This window comes from Nannospalax galili, unplaced genomic scaffold (genome assembly GCF_000622305.1).
Source record: "Nannospalax galili isolate Female #2095 unplaced genomic scaffold, S.galili_v1.0 scaffold216, whole genome shotgun sequence".
Lineage (NCBI taxonomy): Eukaryota > Metazoa > Chordata > Mammalia > Rodentia > Spalacidae > Nannospalax > Nannospalax galili.
Window position 1 is genome coordinate 2,831,752 of NW_008339003.1, and position 21,140 is coordinate 2,852,891.

The following is a 21,140-nucleotide window of genomic DNA, read 5'->3' on the forward strand; positions in this document are numbered from 1 at the left end:
CACCTGTGACGTCGGGGTCGGTCGCTCCACTTCCGGATCAGACTCTGAAGCTGGGCGCCAGAAGCGTGTCGCTCGTCGGATGACGCGGTTTTACGCCGACTCCAAGGATCTAAGCACCGAAAGCGAGAAGACCGCAAGCGTTGACACTGGATTTGGGAATCTGAGCGGAGTAAGTCCCAAGTGGCCCTACTAGGGGCCACTCAGACTGGGTGAAGCCTGAATTCCTCTTGGTCCGTGTCGTACCCACCCTGCGTGGTCCCGCTCGCCCCGCCCTCTCTCACTGACAGCGATTGGCTGCGCTCGGTTCTCTGTGCGCACGCACAGAGCCCTGGCGGCCCCTGCAGTTCCAGTTTTGACAGCGTGGCGGCGTACCAGGCTTGGGGTTAGGAGGTTTGGGGCACGTCCGGCTCCTGGCGGCGACTGTGCAGAAGTACGGTGGTCGTGAGGAGCATTTGGCGATTGGCAGGGGGAAGCTGAACTTGGGCAACGAACGGAGTACTTGCCTTCTAAAGTTGCGTTTTGTATGTTTTTGCAATATTCTGTACTGGTCAGAGAACTGAAATCTGATTGTAGAAGGAAACTACCATATAAGTGATGAATATTAGTGTTCTGAGTATGTTGATGAGAAGTTAAGGGAAATGGTAAGGGGGCAGTTAATTTGGAAAGACCTGGTGATCGAAGCCCGCAAAATAAGGCTCCTTTAGTCTGAACCTTCGAAACTGAATGGGATCTATAAGGCATCTTAGACTAGAAGATTTAGAGAAAAGCCCAGGCCACAAAGTATTTTATTACCATTGAATAGTCTGCTGTGACAACTGTGGTCCTCTGTTTTGGTACACGGGTTTTTTAGCCTGAAAATTATGGCCAAATTTCTTAAGAAAATATGTATGTATCTATGAAAATATTTTGTGTATAATTTTATACGGAAAATAGTGACTTTGATGTCAGGTGTGATGGGACTATGGAGAGACCCTGACTCAAAACCAAACCACATCTGTCTAGCTTACTTCACCTTACATTGTCTTTGAGGTATTTTACAACTGTGTAACTTGTAGAAAAAAAAACTATAAAAATTAGTATTAGGTTGCCCAGGTGAGATGTAATTAGTTATTGCCCCAACCAACATCAACATTAATTTCAGCTTTCAACTAGAGCTGACAAAGGATTAGGTCTGCAGTGCCATTTAGTGACAAGATTTTGAGTAGTTGAGTTTTGGCAAGTGAAAGTGGTGTTCTTTAAGCTCTCTGTACCGGATGGTGGTGATTTGAAGCCTTGTTGACTTGATGTTTTTGGGTGGTGCTGGGTGGGTATCCAACATTCGCGCATGCTGGATGGATGAACTAAAGCACCATGACCAAAGCAACTTAAGATAGTTTAAGTTCCCGAGGAATGAGCCAGGCGTGGGGAAGGCGTGGACGGCAGGAGGCAACTGGAACTCTACATCTTCAAGTATGGGCAGGAAGCAGAGTTTACAAGCTGGAAATGGGAGGAGGCTTTGAACCCTCATAGCCAATGCCATATCTGCTAAATCTCAAACACTGCATCAACTGGGGCCATTGTGACTCTGGGTTTTGGTTCTGCCTAGTCTGGTGCATTCAGTGTGGCGTGGCTGCAGACCCCACTGTGCCTCAGTGGTGGGCTGTGACAAGGACAGGAATTGGAGGGCTGCCCTAATTTACAGTTCATAGTGGAGCTCGCTGTAGTGGTCATTGTAAGTCTGTATTTGTATTTTATTTATAACTTACCACCTACAAAAAAAATTGAAATGCTTAATATCTTACAGATTCCTTTATTTCGCGTATTTGTTTATTTTTATTTGTTTTTTGAGACAGGCTTTCACTTTGTAGCCCTGGTTAGCCTGGAACTCATTATGTAGACCAGGCTGGCTTCAAAGTCACAGAGCTCTGTGAGCCTCTACTTCCCCAGTGCTGAAATCAAAGGTGTGCACCACCATGCCCGGCCATGGGTTTTTCTTTGTTTTCTGTGACCCTTTTTGAGACAAGGTCTTACTATGTAGCCCTGGCTGATCTGAAACTCACGACAGTAGACCAGGCTGGCCTCAAACTCAGAGAACTCCTGACTCCGCCTCCTGAGTGCTAGAATTAAAGATGTGCACCACCAAATCAGTACTTTTGTGTATATTTAGTTACTTCGCAAATACATAGTGATCAAATTAAAGCCCCTTCCTTTATAATATTTAAATTCTAGTGGGGTAAATAGATAATAAAACATTATTTCCAGATAGTGATGAACACAGAAACAGAAAAGATTTGCAGCTAGAGTTTAGGTTGATGGCTAGAGTTCAGGTAGGCATCAAGTGGTGTTTTTTTTTGTTGTTTTGTTTTTTAAGATTGGATGAAAGAAAAGGCCTCTGAGACAGGGACATTAAGAGATCTGAGAAAGTAAACCACATAGATGAGTCAGGGAAAGAAACAGAAAAAAAAAAAAAAAAAAAAAAAAAAAAAAAGAGCGAAAACCTTGAAATGGGACTGGGAGCAACTTTACAGATTTAAGCAATCTAGGGGTGATATGCTGAGCCTGCTGGAAAGAATTGTGGAGATGAAGTTAAAATTATACCCAGGTGTGCCTAAATAAACTACTGTAAGATCTTTAGACTTTCAAAAAAAATTTTTGCATGTTTTGCCTGCATGTATGTAAGGTGCACCCATTTTGTGTAATGAATGTGATAAGAAACCTTCGGAAGAGTTTATACAAGAATTGTCCTGATTTATGTATTTAAATTTGCATAATTCTATCCAGAGAGTTGATTATAAGGGAACAATAGAAGTAGGCAGACTGGGGGCTAGAGAGATTGCTCAGTGTTTAAGAGCACTGGCCGCCAGCAACTGTTCAGTTCCAGGGGATCCAGTGCCCTTGTCTGCCCTCCATGGGCATTGTACAACATGGGTGTACTTACATGTAAGCAGTACACACGTGCACATAAAATAAAAAATTTTTAAATTTTCGAATTTTATAAGTTCGAGATATTCTCAGAATAAGCAATGTACAGATGTACAGTTGTACAGATGTCAAGTGTACAGTTGACTAAAGGCCCTCAGAAAGGATGAGTGCATAACTGAGGAGGAAAACCGAGACTGGGTCTAGTCAAAGACAGTATGTGGAGGTAAAGCAGAGTAGAAGGATCCAGAAAAAAATGCTTAGAGCCATCTGAAGAACACATTTTAGTGACTGCAAATGATGTTGGAAAGTCAGATGGACCGGAGAGTCAGGCACAGCCCACTCCTTGATGACTTCCTGCTTTCACTAGGATGCTAGAAATGGAGGCCTAATAGCACGAGTTGAGCTGAGAATGTGAGATGAGACTTCTGGTTATACCATGTGCTTGTATACCTTCAAACTTGATAGTTGAGTGATCAACTGAAACCTCTGAAAATGCCAGAATATTCTGTTGACTAGTAAGAATGCCTATTGAGATATGAGGTGAGATAAATCAAGGGCTTGGTATACTGGGTGTCATTTTGAAACACATCCGTATCTGTCACTGTCAACAGCATTGCTGTAGTGGCTATTGAGCCTGCAGGCAGTCGGCTTAGGAGACAGGCCTTTTTAATACTGTGCTTACTTGGTTTTAAAGGACACAAGCAGAAGCTGCAGTAGGTGCAGCAGCTTCATCTTAGCCTCGGTGTTTACCCAAACCTACTCGGACCCTTTCTTTTTCTTTTAAACCTTCATCCAAAACAGATGTGTGGCTTTCCTATCCAAAAACTAAAATGTGGGTCTGGTGAGATGACTCAGCCGGTCGGCACCTGCAGCCATACCAGACCACCTGAATTAAATTCCAGCACCCATACATTGGAAGGAAGGAGCCAACAAGTTTTGCTCTGACTTCTACACCTGTACTGTGGCATGCATGAGCACAAGCATATATACACAAATAAATGTAAATATTTTATATTATGTAATGTAAATATACATTTAAGCTAAAATTTGTTAAGGTCACTTTCTCAGGTAAAAAGCCTGTTTTGCCTCCCAATTTTTTGTGTCATTCTGATCACCTAGAACCTACATGCTAATAGCTGTTCTAAACCAGGTATAACGGGGAAGACAGCATCTTGAGTAATCCAAGCTGGCCTCCAGCTCCTTATGTAGCTGAAGACGACCCTCACATTCTGATCCTCCTGCCTCTACCTCCCCGGTGCTTGGATTACAGGTGTGTGCCACCACACCTAGTTTAGGTGGTACTGGGGATTGAACCTTGGGCTTACTTCATGCTAGGTAAGCAGTCTGTACATCCCTAGCATCCTAACTCATATTTCAAGAAATTATTAAGGACAGATTAATCACAGATAAGTTTACATCTTCTTGAGCCTGATATTAACTCATGCTCATTTTTAAATATATGAAGATAGATGTACTGATTCAATTCATTCAATAGATTTTAAATAGCTCTGTCCTAATTAATTTTTGATATGTCTTTATGATTCATGCTGACAGACCTCCAACTTTTTTTTCCTGAGACAGTGTCTCACTATGTAGCCCTGGCTGGCCTGGAACTCATTATGTAGACAAAGATTGCCTCAATCTGCCTGCCTTTCTCTACTTCTGTTTTCTGAGTGCTGGGATTAAAGGCTGCATTAGCAAGCCTAGCCCCTGACCTCAACCTCTTAAACCTCTGCCTCTTCCTGTCAAATGCTAGAATTACAGGTATGAGTCTCCACACCTGACTTACCCAGCTTTCATTCAAGAAATTTTTGAGTGATTATTGTATTCCAGAGATATACCTATATTTCTAAACAAAACAATCTGGGGTTGGGAATATTGCTCAAATATAGAGTGCTTTAGCTGGGTCCCATGTCCAGCACCATGAAAGTAGTGAACAAAACAAAACAAAAATCTCATTTTTATTTCCTTAAATTATAGAAAGGATAAAGAGTAAGAATGTTGGAATAGTAAATGATTAGTGCTAAGAAGAAAAAATAGGAGAAATGTAATTTTATATGTAGTTATAGGAGAGCTCTCAATGTAGCATTTGAATAAAAGCAGCTGCTTCTGAGAAAACATATTCAGAAGATCCTAAGCGAGGCTTGGGAACACCAAGGCCAGCATCACTGGTGCTGAAAGAAGTAAATAGAGGCGTGCCAAGGAGCTTGAGGGAGGAGGGGTGGAGGGGTTTGCAGAGTTTGGCATCCAGGAAGTAGAAATTAGCATATTGAAAATCAAAGTCAAGAATAATTTTTATTTGCCCAATAGTAGTTGTCTTTTAGATTTTCCATTTATAAAATTGTAAATTTTGCCAGGCGTGGTGGCGCACACCTGTAGTCCTAGCACTTGGGAGGCAAAGGCAGGTGGATCTCTGTGAGTTCAAGGCCTGCCTGGCCTACACAGTGAGTTCCAGCTGGGGCTACAGGGAGACCCTGTCTCAAAAAGACCAAAAAAAAAGTGAATTTTATGCCTTCCCAGTAAGCACCAACATGTATGTCTTGAGATTTGTTCTATGACAGCTCAATATAAGTACATTTAATATTAAGTACACAATTAAAAGCTAATAATCCAAACATTCCCATATTAACTTAAGGTGATATAATTTGTCTTATAGGATGGAAACCGAAAATGAAAAGACTATGGAAGAAAGCGCTGAAAAGAGAAAGGAAGTAGAAAAAAAGAAGCGCTCACGGGTTAAGCAGGTTCTGGCAGATATTGCCAAGCAAGTTGACTTCTGGTTTGGGGATGCAAACCTTCACAAGGATAGATTCCTTCGAGAGCAAATAGAAAAATCTAGAGATGGATGTAAGTGCCAGCATCTGAAAAGTCCAGATCAGCTAACGACTGCTTCAGACATTTTAGTGAATGGCTCAGTGGTTATGAGCAGAAAGGGTTTGGTTCCCAGCACCCACGCGGAGGCTGATGCCTTTCTAGTGCACATACATGGGAGCAAACAACCATGCACAAAAATTTTCAAGTGGGACGAGATGGCTCAGCAGGTAAACACATTTGCTGCCTAGTCCACATATGCAAACAAGACCAGGTGTGGTGGCACACACACAGACACACATATATATCTTTATGTGCTGGGAGGCATACCAGCACTTGGGAGGCAAAGGGCAGGCTAGGATCTTTGAGTTCCAGGCCAGCTGGGGCTACAGGGACACCCTATGTTCAAAAAACCAAAAAATATATATTTTTTTTAAACCAGATTACTTTTTATATCTCACCTAGATGTGGACATATCACTTCTGGTGTCTTTTAACAAAATGAAAAAGTTGACTACAGATGGGAAATTAATAGCCAGAGCATTGAAAAGCTCAGCTGTTGTAGAGGTAAGTTTTTAAAAATCGCATACTAACTTATAAACTACTTAGCCTTAAATTTACATCTTAATTTACTTTTTTTTTTGAAGCTGGACTTAGAAGGGACCCGCATTAGGAGAAAAAAGCCTCTAGGTGAGAGACCAAAGGATGAGGACGAACGCACGGTGTATGTGGTAAGCTAATGAATAATGAAAGAAACGGGACACAGTTTTTTTGTTTCCATTTTATTGGCATAGGGTTTTCAAAATGCTTAGGCTACATAGTGAATACTGTTTCCGATTTATCACAGGAACTACTTCCCAAAAATGTTACTCATAGCTGGATTGAAAGAGTATTTGGGAAGTGTGGCAATGTGGTTTATATAAGTATACCACATTACAAGTCTACTGGTGATCCAAAGGGGTTTGCCTTTGTGGAGTTTGAAACAAAAGAGCAAGCAGCAAAAGCTATTGAGGTACGTCTGGGTCCTAAAAGAATTTAAAAAAAGAAATTAGCAAATACTAAATATTGTCATCATTTCAGTTTCTTAACAACCCACCAGAAGAAGCACCGAGAAAACCTGGCATATTTCCTAAAACAGTGAAAAATAAACCCATTCCGGCTTTAAGAGTAGCTGGTAAGTACTTGGTATAACATTGAAAACTTTGTAGTTCACTTGTAGTTCAAGGAAAATAATGGCAACATTGTTACAGAAGAAAAGAAGAAGAAAAGGAAGAAGAAAAGCAGAGTAAAGAAGGAAGATAGTATTCAGACCAAAGAGTCAGACACAGACACAAGCAGTGTCAGCGTCTGTAAAATTAAAAGATCAAGGACTGCATCTGAGGGGTCAGAAGGAGAGGCTCCTGAACCTGAGAAACACCCGGCAAAGAAAAAGAAAAAACGAGGAAGGACTGAAGTGCCCACCTTACCTGAAGTCAAAGCAGTGAAGAGGAAGAGAAGCAGCTGCGAGGACGCCGAGGGCCTACCTCCCAGACCAAAAGCCAGGAAGGCCACTCCAAAGGACAGCAGCCAAGAAGCAGCTGCCACGGTCTCCAGGGAAAGCAGAGGTAGAGCATATCACTGCAGAAAGCTTGCAGCTATCAAAACCACAGCCGTTTTTTTAACAGAATTTGTTTTTCTTAGACTTAGAATTCTGCTCTACTGAAGAGGAGAAAGATCCTGGAGATGTAAAAGCCAGTTCTCTCTTAAAAGCCAAAAGGAAGCATAAGAAAAAACATAAAGAGAGACATAAAATGGAAGAAGAAGTCATACCGTTGAGAGTCCTGTCCAAGTAAGTACCTTCTTATTCTTGGTGGTAGGTGACAAAACTCCATCACCATTGCTAAAGTGCAATTCCAAACTTGTATTCAACAGAGTTGCATATTAGCAACAGTGATGGCCTATAGTCCATATGCTGCACAATGTGGGGTTAACATTTGACTATTAAGTAGATTAAGTAGGAACCACCACACTGAAACATGGAAGCACTTACTCTTGCCAAGACAAGCAAGCGCCTCCATGTTAAAGTAAAGGAGGCCCCTTAAAACAGGTTTCAGTTATCTTAAAAGTGTGGGACTGTGCAAGGAAAACTTCACCATCACCAAAACATGGAAGCACTTACTCTTTATATGCAAAGCAAGCACATCCACGTTTAAGTGGTGGGGAGCCCAAAAAGCAGAAGCTCAGCTGCAACAAATTTAACTCCCTTTAAATGAATTTCAGTTGGAGAGCTTTGAGACACCTTTGCTGAAAAATGGAAGCACTTACTTTTGTTTAACACAGCAGGTACTCCCATGTTAAAGCAAAGGGGACTCCTGCCTCTAAGTTAGAAGTGGTTAGCTAGAATCCAAAGAGTAAGTTGAATTCACTTCTACTAAAACATGGAAGCACTTACTCTATTAAAGACACAGAAAGTACACCCATGTTAAAGTTGAAGGGAGTCCTCCAATACAAGGCTACTATGAAGACAGAAAAGAAAACCCAAGGGGAAGAAGAAATGAAGTCCATGGAGATTTCCTTTACCTTGTGGACTGCTTCCCAAAGAACCTTGTTCTGTCCTTGGAGAGTGAAAGACTGAGATTTCCGGACACTTCTATTTATACCGTTCTTAACTCCTGAATTCCTTTTGCCTTTCTATCTGAGAGAATCATTACAAGAGCCTTTGTTATTTTAATGTTTCAGCACTCAGGGAAAGTAGATCCTGCGGATCCTGGGTAGATCTAGCTTTTTTTTTTGAAGTAAACAGATGTCAGTGTTAACTGCTGAAAACCATTACCACCAGATATCCTTCTCTTAAAAAAAAAAAAAATCTTTTATTTACTTGTTTGATGGCACAGATTAGGGTAACAATGAGTGCTCCCCCAGAGCCAGGGTATGCATTGTGCTTCTATCTCGAGAAGCTCTAAGTGTTTGAAGAAACATCTACATGTGAAATGTATGTAAATAAATAAATTGCTTCCATGGGGTGTTATTTTCTTCTTAGACATTCCTTTTGATTCAAGTAAACCCTAAGGAATGTTATCTTTCAAATTGGAAGCAGTTTAATCTTTAATCTCTCACTTTTCCTCGAAAATGACTGCTTTAGTGTTACTTAAAGGAAGTAACTAAAAACAAGCTTAATTTTATGAATTAAAAATTGGGAAATTAAACATTTAATCTGAATGTTTAAGGTGGAAGGAACTCCCTTGCTTATTTGTTAAAAAGTTATTCAACTGTATGCTTTTAAAAGAGGAGAGTTGGAAAGATTGTTTGGGAGTCTCCTTGAACATGTATATTTAGATTAACTTACTTTTATTGAGTCATCTTGTCACTGTTTCAGTAACCCAGATTTTTGTTTTATAGGACTGAGTGGATTGATTTGAAAAAAGAGTTTTTGGCACTGCAAAAAGCCAGCATGGCTTCTTTAAAAAAAACAATATCTCAAATTAAATTGGAGTCAGAAATGGAAACTGACTGTGAAATACCTAGTAAGTCTGGAATGAAAGGTGAAGAAGGTAAAGATCACGATTATAGATTTTTATATGTGTAATTTGTTTTTAATGAGTATTTGCAGAGGTGGGGATGTAGCTTTCCCTGGTTTTCAACTCTATGACTACAAAACCTTTTTTAAAGAAAAGAAAAATGACTTGAAGGGTTCATATTAAGCCTTTTATAACAAGTTCATTGTCCTGGGTACCAGTGAGATTTAGTCATGAGCACCTAGGTGTCAGGATAAAGGCTGTAAGTTCTTGCCTGCAGTTTCGGGGAGTAGGGGAGCATTAGCAGAACAAATTCAAGCACTCCTCTTCTGGGTTTTTCAAATCAGTATTATATTTAAAGTTCTTCTAAGTTGTATAAGTATAAACTTTCACATCTGAATAGTATTGGTGTGAGTATATTTTTATTGGCTTATATCCTTATTGAAGTTAAATTTTATTATTTGCTTCAGGAGAAAAGGCATACAGTAACATTTTGTATTCAGAGTAATAGAACTTTATGCATTTTATTCCATGGTTGATTTAAAATGAGCAGTGTGAAACACATTAATTTTAAAATAATAAATGTTAAACAAGTTTTAAATTATTTAAATCAACCTAAGAAATCTTTGCTTTTCAAGGGCAGTCCTCCTAAATGTTAAATTGTGAAATGTGACAGGTTTATTCCTGGTCTATTCATTTTCAAATCAGGGGCCAACCATCAAGAGTGCTGTGCTCAGGAGAAGGTTAATGCACAAGGCCCTCAGGTTGTGAATGGAGTGATTGTGAAGATCATTAGCAGAGAACCTCTACCTGGCAGGAAGCAAGTCCGGGTAATGCTTCTGTGCTTCTGAGCCCCCAGTGTATCGCTTCCTTTTTCCTTTTAATTTCCCTATGGGAAAATGTCTTTAATATAATGTGGAAAACAAATTAAATTGGAATTTTTATTCTACCTGTAGGGATTTTATTAAAGATTTTATTTATTTTAAGGGCTGAGCCATTTATCCAGCCTCACCTGTAGGTTTAATTTAAATTCCAAAATTCCTCACAAAATTAAGATTTACAGTAAACAGTTTGAACATACTTTTTTGTGTCACTAATGGTTGGCTGCTGTGTAGTCAAGAAAGAACTATATAATTGAAATAAAGTACATGATTTTCAATGATGGGAATTTTAGAAAGGTACAGTGTCATTTTAAAGATATAATTAACCATATACTTGTGAAATTATTTTAAAATTATCATATGATACATTGTGATTTTTGAAGCAAGCTAGTGAATTTATGAATTTTTATTTATTGGAACTGTTAAGGTTCTTAAATGATTGTTCCTTCCTTTGGGGTGGGGGAATCTCACCTTGTTTCCCAGGCTGTCCTGAACTCATTATTTGACACAGGCTTGCAATCCTCTTGCTTCAGCCTCCCAAATGCTGGGATTATATACATGAACCAACATGCCTAGAGAGCACTTTGTTTTTAAACAGCGTAAAATGTTCTATAATCCCATTACTTTCAACTTCTTAGACCATTTAGTACTATATATTATGTTATTTTGATTTTCCAAAAACTATATCAGTCACTATCTTTAACTTGAAAAGAATGTTAAGGTTTTACTGTCTGATAATAATACAGCAGTCACAAAATACTTCATTCATGATCAACAAAATTATAGAACAATTACATTAATCAAATTAGTAGTTACATTTTTCTGGAACAAAAACTGAACTATGTTGTTTGTCACTGCCTTTTGTGACCTGCCCATCCGATTACCAAGCTAATATGTCATTAAAGGGGTTTTAAATCAGGAGATTAGCCTGACTTTATAATGGATATTTACGAAATGTCTTTTGAATTGAATCTAAACTATCTGAAAACTCGGTTATAAAACCCTCACTACTAGTCAGGTGTGGTGCTGCACACCTTTACCGCCAAGCACTTGCTGGCAGTGGCAGGCAATCTGTTACCTAAAGGCCAGCCTGGTCCACATAGCAAGTTCCAGGCCAACTAGGCGTAATACATTAAAATTCCATCCATTTGTCTGATTTCTTGCTGTGTATTTAAATTTAGTGCCACCAACTAGATAAAAGAATAGTAAGAACTAGCAAATAATAGTTCCCTGTAGTTTTTTTTTTTTTCAATCAGTATTTACTAACAATGTTGTTACATAAAGACGGTATGCTATATGTTAAGACTAGTTCCTGGCCTCTAAAGACTCCTGGATTTCTATTGCATATTTACTATTAACTAATAAACTATTCTTATTCAACAATGTAATATTTCCAGATGCTGCTTCTCTTTCCATAATTCACGTATCTAGAAAGTCAGTGTATTTTTGAATAATCTGGGTTAATTGTACCTAGAAAATCTGGGTCAAAACTGAAGAGAGGAGAGATAAATAACACTTTTTCTTTCTAGCTGGAAATCTGTATTCATTCTTTAGCTTTATGAATGAAACTTGATGAATTAAGATTAGTGTAACATTCCTGCATAAATGCATTATATACTCAGGGAAACCTGCTGAGAGAAAAAAAATTGATTAAGAATGCAGGAATCTCCTTAATTTGCCCTCACAGCAGGTGTTGGAGGTAAGACTTTCCTGGCTGGGTGACCTCGACCTGCTTAGAAAAGATTACTTTGGTATTTTATCTTAGAACTGAGAACTCTTAGGCTAGGTTCCAGTAGATCTATTCAAGAACACTAAGATTTTTGTAGGTTTGGCAAAACATTTTTATTAAGACTTATTATAAAAAGTTGAAATGTAAGTCATACGTGGTATTGTATAGGTGAGTGAACATAAGCTTCCTCAAAATCTTTCTTTTAATCTTATTACTTGTGCTAACTGCTCCCATATTGTTGGTGTGGGGAGGTTTCATTTGAATATTACACTCCACAGATCTTTTGTCCTTAACAGAATATCCCCCACATTAATTCAGATTTTAAGGATATACTTCAAAGTGAATAAAGGAAAATAATTTATGATGAGTTGTTAAATTGGTTCTCATTTTTGTCAAAATCATCTAAGAGTATTTCTGTATATTTTAGAAGGAATGTTTGATATAATAACATTTTGACAAACGACTGCAATTATATTAGGTTTATTATGAAACATCTTAGGTGTTGCTATTAAGTCTTTACACTTATTTCCAATGTAGGATACATTGGCCACAATCTCAGAAGTTGTTTATGTTGATTTGCTTGAAGGAGATACAGAATGTCACGCCCGATTTAAAACTCCTGAGGATGCTCAGGCAGTAATGAATGTGCAGGCTGAAGTTAAAAAGAAACATTGCTGGAACCTCGAGCTCCTTTCCGGTAAAATTTAATTTTTTATAAACAATTATTATTGTAAGTAATTGTTTTATGTTTTCTATTTGGCCAGTGGAACTAGCATTCTTGCCCTCAAAATATTATACTTCTGTTGAAATTTTTTTTTTCAGTGATCAGAGCTCTTACTTGTTTTTAAGGTGATCATGAACAGAGGTATTGGCAGAAGATTTTGGTAGATAGACAGGCCAAACTTAACCAGCCTCGAGAAAAGAAAAGAGGCGCCAAAAAGGTAACGTTTTGTTTTGTTTTCTTGGTTTTGGTTTTTGTTTTGAGACAGGGTCTCCCTCTATCCCCAGCTATAAAGATATAAGCCCACCTGGCTGGAACTCATAGGAGATCCCCTGCTTCTGCCTCCTGAGTGCCGGGATTAACGGAATGCATCACCATGCCAGCTCAGAAGGTAATGTTGTTCTTTGCTTTGTGCCCACACTCTTGGGAGTCAGGTGTGTCTTCTGAAAGTGGGTAACAGGTGAGGCAAAATAACTTTGATTTTGCTACTTGTCCAGAGTACTGTTTTAGAAGGAAAGGGAATGCGTATTTCTCTTGATTTCAAAATAAGTGAGATTAAGATAATTGGTCTCACAAGGAGACCTAATTTAAGTTCAGCGGTCCCCCCCCCTGCCTTTTTTTGAAACAGTAGTGCATTTTAAATTTACAGTCTTGGTTTGGAGCTGTGGGTTTTGTAGTTTGGGAATTAGTGATTGTAGAAAGATTGTCTTACGGTGAAAACCTTGATGTGGGACTGGAGAGATGGCTCAGCAGTTCAGAGCACTGGCTGCTCTTTCAGAGCACCTGGGTTTGATTCCCAGCACCCACATGGCAGCTAAGTAGCTCCAATTCCAGGGGATCTAACACTTCTGACCTCCGCAGGCATTGCATGACACGGGTGCATTTACATACATGCAGGCAACACACTCATACACATAAAATAAAAATAAGATAATTTTTAAAAATAATATTTTTTTAAAATAAAGCCATGATGTAATGGAACTGTGGTTTATAAAGATCTGAGGCTCCAGAGATAGGGTTGGGAGCTTTATGCATAATGGCAATGCAAAACCTTAAGTGATACACTAAAACTGGTTATAACAGTTTTATTTTTGTGATAACTAAATACTTGTAGTTATATAATTTGTTGCTCACTGAGAATGAAGTGGGGGTTTTTTTGCAAGCAGATTATTCTTTTACGGATTTATGCACTCAAAGTACTTCCTTAGAACACATTTGGTAGAACTTTTAGAAGTCCTTGTTCAGAAGTTCTGTGCCTGTTGGTTTGTTTTCATCAGTGCTCCTCCTGCAATTCATTGGCATTTATAATGATTGATAGGGAGCCTTCTACTGTCTTTGTTAATACTGTTTTCTTGAATGGAGATTGATCTTGCTGAGAGTGGGAGGCGGCCTTCCTTCCTCAAGCCTCTTGTTTTGGAGGTGTTAATTTCAAAGCCTGTTTGAGATTATTCAAATGTTAAAGTCAGTAATCTAAAAAAAATAGCTGAACTGCGATCAGTTTGCTGAGTAGTATTCTAATTGATGTGAAGTTTCACTTGTTTATGTCTTTTAAAATGGTAATCTTTTAATTTTATAAATTTATCGATTCATTTTAATCTCAGGAAAATAAACATTGCCTTAGATATTTATAAAATTGAACTAGAGGAACAAAAAAAAAAATAATGTGTTTACTTTCAGCATAGAAATTCACTCACAAAAGATCTGGATTAAGAAGGAAAGATCTGCCAGAGAGGAATCATTTGGTTTTTTTCCTAGACTATGTGCTCTGAGTCCTTCAGAGCCGAGCCCAGGGCATTACTTACTAGAAAGGTGCTTCTTCCACCCAGTTGCACTCCTAGCCCAGAAAAACGGGGCTTTTTTTTTTTTTTTTACTACATTTGGTTGTTTAATATTTCTGAAAAATGTTTTTAACTACATTTTTTATTTTGTGTGGAGAGGGTCTGTGCATGCCTGTTTGTAGAGATTAGAGAGAGAGCTTTCAAGGATTAGTTCTCTCCTACCATGTGTGTCGGGGGGATGGAACTCAAGTTGTTGGGCTTGGCTACAAGTGCTTTTGCCCACAGGCAGAATTCCTATTTGTGAACAGCATTATTGGTATGCTAGGGCTCTAAGCGGCTATAAATTTAACTATCATCTGTGAGCAGTGTTTTAATCAAATAATCACTTTGTACAAGCCGATAGACATTAAACTTCATTGATTGAGACAGGGTCTCTGGTTCTCATGCTAGCCTCAAACTCTGTAGCTGAAGATGATCTTGGCATTTTCTGATCCTCCTGCTTTTACCTCCTGAGTGCTGGAATTGCAGGCATGCACCACCACACCAGGTTTATGCAGTTTTGGGATCAAACCCCAGGGCTTTGTACACTGCAAACAAGCACTCTACCAAGTCTTCTCCATCCTTGGCCCTAGAACCTGTTTCTTTTTTAATGTGTGTGTGACTGTTTTTGTGTATGTGTGTAGGAATGTGTCCATGCAATCAATGCCCAAAGGTCAGAAGAGGCTGTCAGATCCCCTGGAACTGATGTTACAGACAGTAGTTAACTTTGTGGGTGCTAGGAGCAGAACCCAGGTACTTTGCAAGAACAGCCAGCACTTTTAACTACTAAGCCATCTTTCTAGCCCTAAGCCTGTATTTTAAAGAGAAAAAGAAAACTAAGTTGTATGTTTTTCTGTCAAGGAAACTTTTTTAAATTTTTTAGAAAATTTAGTTGCCACAGAAGAATTGTACATGTATATGAAGTAGAGTGAAACTATTGTCATTTCTTTGAATTGGGAATCTTGAACTCCTCTCTCCACATCTTATAGTTTGAGTGGGTTTTGGGTTTTTTTTTTTTATGTAAAATCTCCCAACAGTGTCTCATGCTAGCCTCCAATTCATGATCTTCTTGCCTAAGGCATCTAGGTGCTGAGATTACAGCATATGCTACCACAATTCTAGTTCTGTAAAAACATTTAATAAACTGGGTGTGGTGTTGCACGCCTTTAATCCCAGCATTTAGGAGACAGACAGATCTCTGTAAGGCCAGAATGATCTACATAGTGAATTTGAGACCACCCTGGTCTACACAGTGAGTTCCAGGCTAACTAGGGCTTATATAGTGAAACCCAAGGAGGAAGGGAGGGAAGGAAGGAAGAAGGTTAAAAAGTTACAGTGAGGAGTGACTATTTCTAATTGAAAGATTTTAAGTAATATAATTTAAATAGAGGGTCATAAATGTTTCATAGGTTTTATGTCTATTCTGCTTAATAATCTCAACAGCTCTCTGTAATTGATTTGATCTAAACATAATGATCTCATTTTTCTTTCTACCCCCAATTTTTTTGTTTGTTTGTTTATCTGTTTTTTTTGCCTTTTTGACACAGGGTCTCCCTGTAGCTCCAGCTGGCCTGGAACTCAATATGTTGAGCAGACTGGCCTTGAACTCACAGAGGTCCCAATCGCTGGGATTAAAGGCATGTGCCACCACATCTGGCCTCTACTCCCAGTTTTTTAAAATTTCATTCAGCCTAATAACTGTGAAACTTTCATAATAGTAACTGGTTTTGTATTGGGGAGGGGTTGTCTAATATATTGTAAATTCTGATTTCTTTCTCCTGTAGTTAATCACCAAAGGTGAGAAGATTAGGCTGGCAAAGACTCAACAAGCAAGTAAACACATTCGATTTTCTGAGTATGATTAAAACTCTGGGTTTCCCTGGATGCTTGACAGATCCTTAGAATGCTAGGACTATTTAATGAATGTTTTTGTAAACTCTCCATTTAATTAAAAGAAATACCTTTAGTCCTACTTGTAAATAGGACTAAATAGACTTTTTTCTAAAGACAAATGCATTGTATGCCACAGTTTTTTTTTTTTTAAGTGAACACTATTGGTTGAAATTATGTAAGTCAACTTCAAAGTATTTCATAAATAAATGCATTGAACATTATTGCTTTGTTATTTACAAAATCAACATATTGCAAAAATAAAAATACACATAACATTTCATCTCAGATATTTTTTCTTTTTTTGATACTTGTAGATGTGTATAGTATTTTATTCGTTTATTTTTTTATAAATATTTTATTTTGATTAGATAAAATGTTCCAGGTGCTGTGAACTTGGGGAACAGCTGGAGTCTTTGAATCTACCCTAAGAAAAACTAAGGTCTGTTGTTTTATTTAGGAAATCCACAGGAATCAAATACTTTCGTTATTTCTAGAACTATTATAGCTCCTGTATAGAAGTAGCATCTTAGTCTGCCTCAGAATCTCCTGAAAGTATTCTGGGTTTGTTTGCTTGGGCAGCATATCTTGGTTCTACGACCAGAAAAGTGGGAGACTTGCACTTTCCACGTACTGTGGGAGGCCTACAGTCAGAAAACTTCACTTCTGTGAGCCACAGGGAGACTGTCATCTCACTGGCTGAAAGAGCTGCAGCTGATCACTGCCAGATGGAAGTACCTGGGCAAGTTCCCTGTCACTTTGTTTTTCTCTCTGAAAGGTTTTATATATATAACAAAAGATCTGTAAGTAATTGTTATGCCCTATTAAGTGGCCATACTAGCTAGGCCTGATAGTGCATCCCTCAGCACTCAGGAGGCAGCAGCAGAGGCAGGTGGATCTCTGTAGAAAGTCTCACCTTAGTCATTTGAAAATGAGCACTCAATTATTATAGACTATCTTTTAACATTGCTGTAGCACTTGGAAAATAATAGTGAACAAAAGAAGCAAGATTTCTCATGGAGCTTACATTCTAGTGTAGATACAGATGAAATTAAAAAGTAAACGAAAGTTTATTAGAGAGTGCCCTCCTGGGGACCTGGCAAGAGGGCTCAGCAGGTAAAGGTACTTGTTAGAAAGCCTGACCTAAATTCAATCCCTGAAACCTATATGATAGAAGGAGAGAACCCACTCCCAGAAGTTGTCCTCCGACCTCCACAGACCATGGAACATGCTCCTCCCCGATCGCATACCTACACCTTCAAAATAAACAGATACTTGGTCGGGGAAGGGGGACAACACCTTCCAGCATTAGAGATCATGCATAGTACAGATCCTGGGTTCAATTTGCAACTTGGGGGCGCGGGGGCAGCTTTCCTCCCAGGCAATGTTTTTTGTTTTGTTTTGTTTTTTGTCTTTGAGACAGGGTCTCCTTGAACTCACAGAGATCCACCTGCCTCTGTGCCTCTGCTGAGAATACTTATAACTCCATTTCACTGAATTTGTAATTCTTACTCATTTTGCGCCACTGCTGAGAATCAAACCCAAGGTCTCACACAAGCTAGGCAAGTTTTCTACCCTTTAGACTTTTAAAATACTGTAATCCCAGCTACTTGGGAGGCTGAGGCATGAAGATCACAAGTTCAAGGACAGCCTAAGCAGTTCAAAGAGACTTTGCCTCAGAATAAATAAAAAGAGCTGTGGGTATAGCTTCATGGCAATACAGTTGCCCATCATGTTTCAGGCCCTGGTATTAATCTCTGGTGCCTAAAGCACAGAGTGATACTTCAGTGAGGGTCAAAGCTTCTGTTTTTGCTGGTGTGTGTTAGTATGCATGCAGGATAGATTTCTAGAATAGGAATTGCCAGAGTCTCCAAATTAGTCCAAAAATGCTATAGAAATGAGCATTGCCAGCAGCATTAGTAAGGATTGAAATGTCTTTCACTTTTGCCAATCTGAATGGTGAAAATGCAGTTAGTTGTTGCCATCTGTGAAATTTCCCGTTATTAATGAGATTGAATATTTTCTACATACTGCTCAAATAATCTGGCTGTGTGTGCCCTAATCCCAGCATGCTAGTGACAGGCAGGAGGATTAGCAGTTCTGGGCTGGGCTTCCTAAGGAGTTCAAGGGTAGTCTGAGCTGTGTTGCAAGAACCTAGCTCAAAAAAGTGAAGGGCTGGGGACTGGAGAGTTGGCTCAGAGGTTAAACACTGACTGTTCTTGCAGAAGACCCAGGTTCGAATCTCAGTACCCACATGGCAGCTAATAACTGTCCGTAACTCCAGTTCCAGGGGATCAGAAAGCCTCTTCTGTCTTCCGTGGGCATTGCACGACACAGGTGCACTTACCTACATGCAGGCAATACTTACACACATAAAATAATAAATGAAAAAATTAAAAAAAAAAAAAAAGGGGGCTGGAGATTTGGTCAATACTAGAGAGCATCTACACCCCAGGTTCAGTCCCCAGCACTGCAAAATGAATATGTTGTATATCCTCTGCAAATTTCTTAAATTGTTATAAGATGGGTAATTTTTTTACATACTTATTAATTTGCTGGAGGGGGGTCTTCATATGTTGGTGGAGGTCAGAAAAGAACTTGCAGGATTTTTCTGTCTTCTCCATATTGGTCCCAGGGCTGACTTTACCACTGAGCATCTCTCCAGCCCCTAGAATGAATGATCTTTCAATGACTGGTATGCAAGAGAACTATATTATTAAGGTAACCTTGTAAATGTTTTCTTTTCTCTGATCTGGTTTCTTTCATTTTGATTTATACTACAACTATTATATATTACAAAACCATATCTTTTTAATCTGTTTTTAACATAAAATGATCTCTTTGTCTATAACCTACGAGTCCTGTCACTATTCATTTCTTATTCTCTGTTTACAGAAGTGAAAAAATAAGCTTTTCATGAGAAGAGGGTGTCAGATCTCCTGGAACTGGCATAATAGACAGTCCTTAGCCACCATTTGGGTGCTGGGAACTGAACCTGGGTCCTCTGCAAGAGCAGCCAGTGCTCTTAACCACTGAGCCATTTCTCCAGCCCCAGCAATATTTTCTTTCAAAAGTAAATCACACAGTCAAGTCTGGTATTAAATGTAATCCAAGCATTTTGGAGTAGAAGTAGGAAGATAAGGAGTTCAAGGCCAAAGGCCAACCTGGTCTACATGGAATCCTATCTCAAATAAATAATAACTAAAATAAAATTACATATTTTAGTTCTTTTATTTATTTATTTATTTTGGTATTTCTGAAACAGGGTCTCCCTGTAGCTCCAGCTGGCCTGGAACTCACTATGTAGACCAGGCTGGCCTTGAACTCACAGACATCCACCTGCCTCTGCCACCCAAGTGCTAGGACTACAGGCCTATGCTACCACACCTATATTTTAGTTCTTAAATTCACTGAAATAATAAATAATCCTGGCTGGCCATGATGGTGCATATCTTTAATCCTAGCACTCCAGAGGCAGAGGCAGGTGAATCTGTAAGATTGGGGTCTGGTGTACATAGTTCAAGCTGCTTAGGCTATAAGGAGTCCTTGTCTCAGAAAAACAAAGGGGCTGAAGAGGTGGCTCTGTGGGTAAGAGCACTGGCTGCACAAAAAACGAAAATGTAATCCTGGGCTATCAAGATAGCTTAGTGGGTAAAGGTGCTTGCCACCAAGCCTGATGAACTCAGTTCAACCCCCAAAACCCTTATGGTGGAAGGAAAGAACCAACTCTCGAAAGTTGTCCTCTGACCTTTCACATTCGTGCTGTGACATTGTGGTACCTACCCACATACACACAAAAATCATGAAATAATAATCCTTAGTACATTTTGGTTGCATTGAAATGAATAAACTCTAGAATCTAGGAATATAATGTCATTTGCACATCAGAGTAATTATGCCGTCCTCATGTGATGAGATGATATTTTAAGGACCAAATCCAGATTCTTTTCTGTCTATAGGCAAGCCAAACATTAATAGCATGCAAATGTATAAAATAATATTTTTAGTCCAGTGTGGTGGACTTCAGTCACACCTTCAGTCTGAGCACTTGAGAGGCTAAGACAGACAGATCAAGAATTCTAGCAAGGTTGTATAGTGAGTTCTAGTCCGGCCTAAGATACATAGTCAGGCCTGGCCTCAATCAAACATCAGAAAACAGAGACTTTAGGGGCTGGAGTGCTGGCTCAACAGTTAAGAGCACCTGCTGCTCTTGCAGAGGGTCTGGATTCAATTCCCAGCATCCATGTGGTGGGTTACAAACATCTGTAATTCCAGTTCCAGGGGATATGACAGCCTCTTTTGAACTCTGGGCACTAGGCATGCATGTGGTCCACATCTATACATACAGGCAAAACATTTACATACATAAAGGTTTTTAAAAACTACAAGAAACATCTATAAGAATTTCATCATTAAAGTTGCTCATAGGGATTCATTAGTCTTTAATGAAATCCTAAAAATTATAAGTAACTTTTTTTTAGATTTTGGTCTTTTTTTAAGACTGGGTTTGCCTGTAGCCCCACCTAGCTTGGAACTTGCTATGTAGACCAGGCTGGCCTTGAGCTCACAGTGATCCGCCTGGCTCATAGCCTTTATCTTAAATATAATTAATTTATAATTATTCAGCTGTACTGTTTAATGTTTGTATGGCAGCTAAGTACTAGAAATGTGGTCAGTCTGAATGGAAATATATTACAAATATAGAATATGTCCTGATTATTTTGGAGAAGGTAAACTCATTAATCTTTTAATATTGGAATTATCATTTTTAACTTAATAAAATATTAACATTAATTTCACTAGGGGGTACAGAGTCTTGCTATGTAGCTCAGGCTGGCCTTTAAATTGCATTGGTCCTTCTGCTTCTTCCTCCCACATGCTGGAATTATAGGTGTGT

The 21,140-nt window shown here is 38.9% G+C and overlaps 2 protein-coding genes across 6 annotated transcripts in view; one reads left to right on the top strand and one right to left on the bottom strand.

The window, feature by feature from the left end:
• Zgrf1 (zinc finger GRF-type containing 1) overlaps positions 1 to 131 on the bottom strand; it is a 108,454-nt gene extending 108,323 nt beyond the window's left edge. The window contains exon 1 of the mRNA XM_029563856.1: positions 4 to 131. The gene's annotated coding sequence lies outside the window, so the exon portion shown is untranslated. The remainder of the gene's footprint in view (positions 1 to 3) is intronic.
• Larp7 (La ribonucleoprotein domain family member 7) lies at positions 21 to 16,467 on the top strand. Of its 5 annotated transcripts, none has more exons than XM_008833717.3 (13): positions 21 to 169; positions 5,558 to 5,748; positions 6,178 to 6,278; positions 6,359 to 6,442; positions 6,559 to 6,723; positions 6,792 to 6,885; positions 6,962 to 7,315; positions 7,392 to 7,539; positions 9,090 to 9,241; positions 9,914 to 10,035; positions 12,353 to 12,512; positions 12,665 to 12,756; positions 16,138 to 16,467. In XM_008833717.3, exons 2-13 carry the CDS (start codon positions 5,559 to 5,561, stop codon positions 16,216 to 16,218), a joined length of 1,743 nt encoding a protein of 580 aa, XP_008831939.1. In that variant the 5' UTR covers positions 21 to 169; position 5,558; the 3' UTR covers positions 16,219 to 16,467. The 5 variants fall into 5 exon arrangements, with proteins under 5 accessions (XP_008831939.1, XP_008831944.1, XP_008831943.1 ...); XM_008833722.3 differs by having other exon boundaries at positions 9,090 to 9,214; XM_008833721.3 differs by having other exon boundaries at positions 6,965 to 7,315.
• The last annotated feature ends 4,673 nt before the right edge of the window (positions 16,468 to 21,140 follow it).

Bases quoted from the DNA above. Each gene is read 5' to 3' on its own strand.
- Larp7 (XM_008833717.3), top strand. From the start codon at position 5,559: ATGGAAACCGAAAATGAAAAGACTATGGAAGAAAGCGCTGAAAAGAGA. The intron at 6,724-6,791 runs GTACGTCTGGGT...TCATCATTTCAG, and splicing joins AAGCAGCAAAAGCTATTGAG to TTTCTTAACAACCCACCAGA. The intron at 10,036-12,352 runs GTAATGCTTCTG...TTTCCAATGTAG, and splicing joins CTGGCAGGAAGCAAGTCCGG to GATACATTGGCCACAATCTC.